We start from the raw sequence: 9,908 nt of genomic DNA, 5'->3' as shown, positions 1-9,908 counted from the left end.
GACAGTCAGTAGGAGTCGATCTGCAAGACGTCTTTTACAAACATTACCTGCAGTCTAAACAGTCTAATATTAAAACACGTATAATCTTTACATTGAAACTATACAAACTATAGGATGTCAGGTCACCTAAATTATCACATCAACCTGATCAGTATGTCTTCATGTAATATTTATATCAGCATGTTTTTGTGTGATTTGATCAAAGTGTGATTTGTTGCTCTTACTCAAAGTTAACCATTAATTATTGATCCGTTGTTCGGGAAGGCTATTTAGGGGGCGTATCAGGACCCAGTGTCATAGTACAGTGGCCGAAGGTTTTATATCTGTGTAGCGTCAGACTGAGCAGACAGTGAAGTGAAGTGAATCTTCACAGCAGGATGAAGACGATTCTGTGGATGACTGTGGCCTCTTCGCTCCTTCATGGTGAGTAGATCTAATAATACTCCTCCTGATACCCTGTGACACTGGATGATGACAACACCGTGATACCGGGGCGGCATAGCTCAGGAGTAGAGAAACCGTCATTAAAGCACAAAGGGGGTCCCAAAGGGTTCCCAGTTCGGATCCGGGCTACCCCTGGCCCTGAGTTAATATCGAAGAGTCCTTGAGCAAGACTCCTTGAGCAAGATTGGTGCCTTGCATGGTTTTCCTCTGCCATCGGTGTATGAATATGTGCGAGTGTGTGTGAATGTAATGCTCCTGCAAAACAATGAACACAAAACGTGCAGAGCAGTGGATAGCTCCAGTACATTTTATTTGTCTCTACGTTGTTCAATACTATTTGGTGTATGTTCCCCCCAGAATTGGGATGCTGGGGTTTAAGTGGTTAAACGCCATGTATAACAATCATTTTCAATCTGTCCTTATGGAAACCTATATTCTCTGAAGTTCTCCTCATCACACATACTGTATCTTATGGTTAAAGATGTACATATTCATGTACTGTTAATATGACATAAGGTGCTATAAAGTAACAATGTAATTCAGGGGTGTCGTGGGTGAAAAAGTTATTTACGGGGGACCTGAGACAAAAGGTGTTTGATAACCATAGATTGTTTGTTCAGTAACAATGTTAGCTCTATATTGTGATAGTAATCATTGCTGTTGAGTATTTTACCAAAGGGAATTGAAAGTCTGTTGTCTTGAGCCAGATGCAGATCTTGTTTAAATCCCAGTTAAAGGAGAACTTTTTTTACAACAAAGGGTTCATATTTTAGATTGTAATAATGTAATTAGAGAAAAGAAAAGATGATTGTGAAAATGTTTTCATTTAATGCTTTCTATCTTTTCACCCATTTTAGCAAGCTTGATTTCAGTGGTTGGGGGCATGCATGCAAGTGGCTAAATATGTCTTTTTAAGCACAATAAGCACATTCCCAAGATGCACCACAATCTTTCATGGGCAGGTGTGACTTATGGGGGCTAGTAGTGTTACTGTAAAGAAATTAACGGCTATAGATCATCAATTGCTATAGAGTTTGTTCAGTAACAGTGTTAAACAACTTGTGATAGTAATCATTGCTATATAGTGTTTGTTCAGTAACAGTAAATGTATTCAGACATTTAACCACTTAAACCTCAATACTTAGTAAACTTGACCTTTCGCCCATTACTTAGTCTGCTCTCTTTTCCCTCTACACCAAACCTCCTTGCCGAAAATAGCTGATCTACAAACTCACCATGCTCTGTAGCATGAGGCGTTTTGAGCTTTTAGATCGGTTGTTGTTTTAGATCGGAAGTTGCTTCGTTTTAAGCTTGTACATCTGCTATTTTCACTTACTTAAGTACTTTTACTCAAGTACATTTAGAATTCCAGACTTTTACTTGCAACAGAGTATTTCATTATTACAGTATTGTTTGTTTGATTGATTGAAAAAGTTTGATTGATTGATTGATTGAAACCAAGTGTGAACCCTGTTGTTAATTAAATATAAAACTGTACTGTATCATTGTTGTCAGATGTTTTCTTTCCTTTTCTTTTCTTTTTCAATTAACCAATTATTAAGACCTGAGACGGATTATAACAATTCCTTCTAAATAAGTAGTTGGCACAATTTCAACAAAGTGCAAAATAGCAGATGTACAAGCTCACAGTGCAGCACAAAGTGACACACTGTGAGCTTGTTCATCTGCTTTTAGCTAGAAGCTAAAATGACATGATGCTTGACAAGAGTCTCACAAAAGTGATGAGAATAGCTGATGTAAGCTCACAATGTGTTGCATCGTGAGGTGTTTTGAGCTTGTAGATTGTGGATTGGCTATGTTTGTTTGTTTGTTCTTTCTTTTTTAAATGTAAGTAAGAAAAAAGAAGTAGTTCACCCCACATTTTCTTTTTCTCTTTTACTTTTGTAACCGAGTATTTCTACATTGTGGTATTGATACTTTTACTTGTAATAGAGTATTTCTACATTGTGGTATTGATACTTTCACTCAAGTACTTCCACCACTGGTTTCACTCAGACTCATTAATGTGATCATGTTTCTCTTCAGCTCTCCAGGCTCTCCACACAACAGGTAAACAAACATCAATAAACAAATACATATTATACATTTTAACCTAGATTTTTTTCTTCTAATCAAAACCATATTACATAATTTAACTGTTTATTCTATTGTCTGTGTACAGAGTCTGGTGATGTCAGGTTGGTGGGAGGAACCAGTCACTGTACTGGTAGACTGGAGGTGAAACACCAGGGACAATGGAGAACAGTGTATCCTCGCTGGAACCAGAAGAAATCATCTGTAGCATGTAGAGAGCTGGGCTGTGGCTCTGTTGTTTGGACAGAGAGGAGATCCGTTTCAAAACGTCAACCTACATGGTGGATTAGATCTGACTGTGTTGGATTTGAGTCTTCACTTAAGGAGTGTGGAGAAATAGTGTCTTATACTTCCTCCGGAAGTCTGGAGCTGATCTGTTCAGGTGCGATATTTATGATTTGGACCTAGGCGTCCTATCGCTCGATCAAGAAAAAAGCCTTTGATAAATTGGACCACAGTTATTTATTTTCTGTTTTCAAGGCTTTTGGTTTTGGGGAGGGTTTCAGCTCATGGCTAGTGGGGGCAACTAGCATCGTTAAAGTGAGAGGGGGCTTAGTCGATCCATCTCAGTGCAGAGAGGGATAAGGCAAGGACGCCCGCTTTCAGGACAGCTCTACAGTTCAGCTATCGAAACGGTAATTAGTAGACTGTGGGGGAAGGTCCAAGGGACTTTCACTAACAGGGATGCAGTCGAGTCCTCTTTTAACAGTGACAGCTTATGCTGACAATGTGAACATATTTATAGAAAACCAGGCCGATGTACAGGTCCTAGTAGACAGTTAAGCACTGTATGAAAAGGCCTCATCTGCTAAAGTAAACTGGGCTAAGAGTGAGGCTTTGCAGGTCAGGGAAGTGGAGAGGGACCGCAGTTGTCATATAGGGGACGAGTTCTGGTTGCCAATAATTTGATTGCCTGACACTGTGGCACAGACTGGTGGTGTGCCTCCCCCAAGGGGACAGATGGAGGAAGTTCAGAAGTTGCTGGTGAACCTTTTCTGGTCTGGGCAGCACTGGAAGTGCGACTGCCCTGTACCTTTAAGTTGAGGAAGGGGAGTACTGGTAAAGTAACTGTAATCCTTCACATCATTGCGATGAGGAAGGGGAGTACAGGTTCCCATCTCTGACTGTTGGTCCTGCTGTAGGAGAGTGGAAGGAGAACTTCCTCTCTTTTGCACTTCCACAGCTTGGTGAGTTCGAGGAGATGGGGAAAAAGGGCAGCATACCAGATCTGTGTCAAAGTGTGCCACGTACGATCCTTGGAATGGATGAAAGTGTCGAGGAGGTTTTTTTTTTTTGGCCCAGATACGTCCCCAAAAGGATGCTGGCGGGTCCTGTACAAGCTGCCTGTTGAAAAACGAGCAGCTGACCTCCAGTGGAGGATAGTACATGGAGCGATAGCTACAAACAGACACATAGCACACATTGATCCTAGTCAGGGCGTGGGATGGGGTTGGGTGAGTATTTTTCTTCAGAATTCTTTGTATTTGGTCCAAAATACTCTAAGTATGCTAAGAAAAGTCTGTGAGGTCTGTGTATTTGTTTGGTTACTGTTGATGTAAATCGTGCAATAAGTAAAAAAAAATATTTTTGGGGGGGCTTTTTGCCTTTGACTGACAGGAAATGGGGGAGAGACAGGGAGTGACATGTGGCAAAGGTCGCCCGGATCGGGAATCGAACCGGCGATGCCGACTGGCATTGATGACGAAATGGCAATGCCTATATGGTATGCGCCTAGTCCACTAGGCCTCCAGGTGCCCCAAATAAAGGTATTTTTTAAATAAAATAGAAAAATCTCTCTCTCTCCCTCTCTCTCCAGAGTCAGTGAGGTTGGTGAATGGGTCTGGTTGGTGTTCAGGCATAGTGGAGGTGAAGTCTGATCAGTCGTGGCTCTCAGTGTGTGAAGGTGACTTTGACCAGCAGGATGCAGAGGTGGTGTGTAGGGAGCTGGGCTGTGGGGCTCCTTCAGTCCTCCAGGGGGCGCTCTATGGAGAAGTGAAGACTCCCATGTGGACCAAAGAGTTCCAGTGTGAAGGCAACAAGTCTGTTCTCCCGGACTGTAGAACCTCAGACTCAACTAGAAACACCTGCTCACCTGATAAGATTGTTCGACTCACCTGCTCAGGTAAAAGACAACCTACACTTTACTTTGTTGAGTATTAGTTTAATCAATTGAAAAAAGTAATTTTGGGGGTGAACTACTCCTTTAATGTTTATTCTATTGTCTGTGTACAGAGCCTGATGATGTCAGGTTGGTGGGAGGAACCAGTCACTGTACTGGTAGACTGGAGATGAAACACCTGGGAGAATGGAGAACAGTGGATCATGAAAACTGGAACCAGCAGTCATCATCTGTAGTGTGTAGACAGCTGGGCTGTGGCTCTGTTGGTCCTACAGAGAGGAGACATGGTTCTACCGCTCAACCTGCATGGTTGATTATATTTGACTGTGTTGGATCCGAATCTTCATTAAGGGAGTGTGGATTAATGGTCTCTCAAAATTCCTACTCCAGTCTGGAGCTGATCTGTTCAGGTAACAATGACTTCAACAATGACACGAATCTATACTGGTTGTATGTCTTAAGCTAGATGCAAAATAGACCCAAAAGTATAATGAACATTTTTAACTAAGATCTTTGCTTCTGGGGGTCCCTGGAACAACATATTTTGAGATGGGGGTCCACGGCCAGTCTAGTCTACTAGCCATTAATAGTCTTTTATTAAAAAAGGTATTAAAAAGTAATTAAATTGTCATTTTCACTAGTCTCTCTCTCTCTTTCTCTCTCCAGAGTCAGTGAGGTTGGTGAATGGGTCTGGTTGGTGTTCAGGCATAGTGGAGGTGAAGTCTGATCAGTCGTGGCTCTCAGTGTGTGAAGGTGACTTTGACCAGCAGGATGCAGAGGTGGTCTGTAGGGAGCTGGGCTGTGGGGCTCCTTCAGTCCTCCAGGGGGCTCTCTATGGAGAATTGAAGGTTCCCATGTGGACCAAAGAGTTCCAGTGTGAAGGCAACGAGTCTGTTCTCCTGGACTGTAGAACCTCAGACCCAACTAGAAACACCTGCTCACCTAATAAGACTGTTCGACTCACCTGCTCAGGTAAAAGACAACCTACACTTTATTGATATTAGCCTTAACCCCCCCCCCCCCTTGCGTGTGCGTGTCTCCCACGTTCAGCCCACCCTTGGAATTAGTACTTCCAGCGCACCTGTCTACAAGCTTGTATTGTGACGAGTTGTGAGCTTACAGATCGTCTATTTCTGCAGTTAACCCTAGAATAGAGACACGAGAGTTCTTAATATTTATTCTATTGTCTGTGTACAGAGCCTGATGATGTCAGGTTGGTGGGAGGAGCCAGTCACTGTACTGGTAGATTGGAGATGAAATACCTGGGAGAATGGAGAACAGTGGAATGGACTGATGACTGGAACCAGATGAAATCATCTGTAGTGTGTAGACAGCTGGGCTGTGGCTCTCATGTTTCTACAGTACAGAGATCTGGTTCCACAGAACAACCTGCATGGACGATTACATCGAACTGTGTTGGATCTGCGTCTTCATTAAAGGAGTGTGGAGTAACGGAGCCTTGGCCTTCCATCTTCAGTCTGGAGCTGATCTGTTCAGGTAACAAACTATACTGTCTGCCCCTGTCTCTCTGTCTCTCTCTCTCTCTCTCTACCCTGTGTGTGTGTGTGTGTGTGTGTGTGTGTGTGTGTGTGTGTGTGTGTGTGTGTGTGTGTGTGTGTGTGTGTGTGTGTGTGTGTGTGTGTGTGTGTGTGAGAGAGAGTGTGTGCGCGTGTGTGCGTGTGTGTGTGTGTGTGTGTGTGTGTGTGTGTGTGTGTGTGTGTGTGTGTGTGTGTGTGTGTGTGTGTGTGTGTGTGTGTGTGTGTGTGTTTGTGCACACGTGTGTTGCTCCTGAAATGATCAATTATTTACATATGAAAAAGCTGTCATATACTAAGAGAGGAAGGCTGGCATCCCCAGGATTGGCTGGGGCAAAACAGGAACCAGGAGGAGAACATAACTAATCAAAGGGAGGTGAGACAAGGCTGGTAAACAGAACTACAGGGACTGACAGGAAGACACAGAATACTACAAAATAAGATACAGGGCACTAAGGCAAAAACAGTAACAGAAAACCAAACAGAACAGTAATCTAGACAAATGCGGATTTTACTGAATGGAGAAACATTTCACAACAGTGTACAGAATATCAGACTATACATAACGTGGTGAACAGAGATACAGTCCTAATAATTCCAAAACCAATACGGACAGTTGTCAGAAATATCATATAATACAAAACATAAAGCGGACAGTCAATGTCCCAAGTCCGCTGTGCAGACGTGACAGATGTCTACTGCGTAGTACTCTGTTCTATCTATCTCAATAGAAATAAGCTGCAAGACAGTAAAGTGACTATACTGTCATGACACTGTACCCTTTCCTATGCAAAACTTCTAATGAATACTTAAAGCAATCAAAACCCTAAAATTAATGAATTGTTATTGTTCATTCCTAGAGAGTAATACTGTCACCTATTCCTTATAAATACTGCAGTAAATGTAGTGCAGGGGTCTTCAATGTTTTCAGGCCAACGACCCCTTAGGTCAGGGGTGGGCAACTTTCATGATGGAGAGGGCCACTATATTTTCACACTTACACCAGAGGGCCACAATGCATACAGTCAAAAATAGCAAAAAATAGCCGCAGTGCGACGCATTTTGAGCTTGTAGATCGGCTATTTTTGCTATTTTTGAATTGGAATCCTACATTATTTTTCGCTATTCTTCAATTGGAATCCTGAAAAGTAAATTTTTTATTTAATTTCAAATGCATTTATATGTTCTTATGTTAACTGTATGAATTTAAATACATATGCATTGGACATAAAAGACTATTACTAGTCATTAAGCTACTAATATAGACTGACATAATGAAAGCGGTCATGTTTGCATGTTTGGAATTGTAACAGCTGAAATCAATTATATATTATTATAGTATTCCGATATTAACCTGAGGGCCGCATTAAATGAAGGTGGGGGCCGCATATGGCCCCCGGGCCGCCAGTAGCCCATGTATGCCTTAGGTGAATGAGAGATGAAGCAGGGTCCCCCACAACATGTTCATAGATTATTAGATTCCATATAGTTTCATTGTTTGATAGCACAATCATCAGTGTATTTTGGATTCATGACATGTGGTTTCAGATATTTAACCCACTGAACCGTCGATACTCAATAAGCTTGATCTTTCACTCTGTACTTAGTCTGCTCTGTTTCCCCTCTATACCAAACCTCTTTGCTGAAAATAACAGATCTACAAGCTCACAACGCCTTGCGCTGTGAGGCGTTGTGAGCTTGTAGATCGGCATTCCTCTAAAGTTCTATATATGGACACTAGGGTTCAACTGGCTAATACATTTTTATATCACACAAAGATTTGGAGGACCCCCTGTAGTAACTCTGAGGACCCCCAAGGGGTCCCGGACTCCCTGTTGAAGACCCTTGATTTATTGTACACTACAGCATCAATCTTTATTCCTCCACAGAACCTCCAGAAAAGCCTTCAGTATCAGTGGATCCACCAGGAGAAGTTGTTGAGGGCAGCAACGTGACTCTGACCTGCAGCAGTGATGCCAACCGACGAGGAGACATCTACACCTGGTACAGAGACACCAGATACATCTCCACTGGTCCTCAGCTGGTGAAGGACAATGTGACTCCTGCCGATTCTGGAGAGTACGTCTGTCAGCGGACACACAGACATGTATCACAGAGATCACCACCACTCTCTCTAAATGTTCAGTGTAAGCGGAATAGACTTCTTAGGTTCTTGTTCAGTAACACAACAGCATCATTTGTTGAAGCGTGTTTAGTTTTTGAGTCATAAAGAGGGCTTTTAAAGTGACAGAAATGTTTCTCCAACAGATGATCCTAAGAACATGCTTTTGGCAGAAGGTCCACCAGGAGATGTTGTCAAAGGAAGGAAGGAAAGGAAATAAATTGTATGCTGTATTAATGGCCTTCATACATCAATAAACTGCAAATACATATTCTATCTATAAATGCTGGTTGTATTATAATCTTCATAATTACTCTGTATTCAACTGGTTGTTTCTACAGGGTGATTCAGGTGGTCCTCTGATGTGTGAACAGGATGGGATTCACTACGTGGCTGGTTTGGTGAGCTGGGGGCCTCCTGTACGAGCAACAAGCCAGGTGTCCACAGATTTGTGGACTGGATTATGTTGAATACGATTACAATTATGACGACTACACCGCCTCCACGTCTAATGATCGTGTTGATCATGACTTCACTAATGATGAGAACCAGACCTCTATTTGGGTGATCGGTGATAAGCAAGCATGTTTTAAGACAGGTTAAAGTTCACCTGATAGTTGTTACTATAGATATAAAGATGATAGTAATGCATAATTCAACGTTACTACATATATTAAGACGATAGTAATGCATAATTCACTACTACAGATATTAAGTTGATAGTAACGCATAATTCAATGTTACATTAAGATGACAGTAATGCATAATTCAATGTTATAGTATATTTAGTTTATTAATGCATACTTTGATACTTGTACGTTACTAGCCTACATCTATTGCGTTGCTTGTGGGGTAATTGTTGGGAATGTTGTACACTGTATAGGTCTTGGCCTGCTGTTAAGTGCCATTCGAAAAAATAAAATCTATAAAATTCACTTGATTGAGTCATTTTGATAATATAAATCACACAGAAACATTTTATCAACTTAGTTCATATTCAACTGGCGGCCATGTTTAAAATTTGCACTGAAAACTGTACTACATAGGGTGGCAATTCATTGTTTTAATAGCAAGATGGCGAAAACAACTGATTTTTCTGTGTGCAGAACTCCAAACCTGTGTTCCCTGACGAACATAATTTAAAGGAGTGCAGAGGGCTGTGCACTATCTTGATATGTCCTGTGGAAGCTGCAAACAGTACAATATCTGCTGTTGGGTAATGCTCTGCTGCCCCCTGGAGGTCACATGGCATCTTCACCCTGCAGGACCCGTGAACTGATCTGCACTGTCATATAGGACAGTGAGTCAGTGAATGATGATTTGAATGAGATTACATAAAATTCTTTCTTTGATTGATAGAGAGAAGATTTTATTAGAAGTTTGCAAGACAGTAAAGTTCACTGGCACCACCTGTTTCGGATGATATCAACACACTTAATGCGAAATTCTCACGTGTTTTCAGACGCTTCAATGCAGAGGTATCCGTAGATACCGGATACTGGGTATCCCGGTATCTCACAGTGGATGGTTGAGAAAAAAACAATGAAACAGTGGCTTGATTGGTAGTGAAATGTCGACATCTAGTGGTCAACCT

At 41.8% G+C, this 9,908-nt stretch overlaps 1 protein-coding gene across 2 annotated transcripts; it reads left to right on the top strand.

Moving 5' to 3' along the window:
* The first annotated feature begins 311 nt into the window (after positions 1-311).
* LOC308299219 (CD5 antigen-like) lies at positions 312-9,249 on the top strand. Of its 2 annotated transcripts, XM_080742949.1 has the most exons (10): positions 312-423; positions 2,491-2,514; positions 2,627-2,920; positions 4,355-4,660; positions 4,771-5,067; positions 5,324-5,629; positions 5,855-6,154; positions 8,082-8,339; positions 8,461-8,537; positions 8,656-9,249. In XM_080742949.1, the coding sequence occupies exons 1-9, from the start codon at positions 378-380 to the stop codon at positions 8,532-8,534; spliced, it is 1,905 nt and encodes a 634-aa protein (XP_080599075.1). In that variant the 5' UTR covers positions 312-377; the 3' UTR covers positions 8,535-8,537; positions 8,656-9,249. The 2 variants fall into 2 exon arrangements, with proteins under 2 accessions (XP_080599075.1, XP_080599076.1); XM_080742950.1 differs by lacking the exons at positions 2,491-2,514; positions 2,627-2,920 and having other exon boundaries at positions 339-423.
* Positions 9,250-9,908: the final 659 nt, after the last annotated feature.

The sequence above is a fragment of the Nannobrachium achirus genome (assembly GCF_963921795.1).
Source record: "Nannobrachium achirus genome assembly, chromosome: 15".
Taxonomy (NCBI): Eukaryota; Metazoa; Chordata; class Actinopteri; order Myctophiformes; family Myctophidae; genus Nannobrachium; species Nannobrachium achirus.
This window is presented reverse-complemented; position numbering and strand designations above follow the sequence as displayed.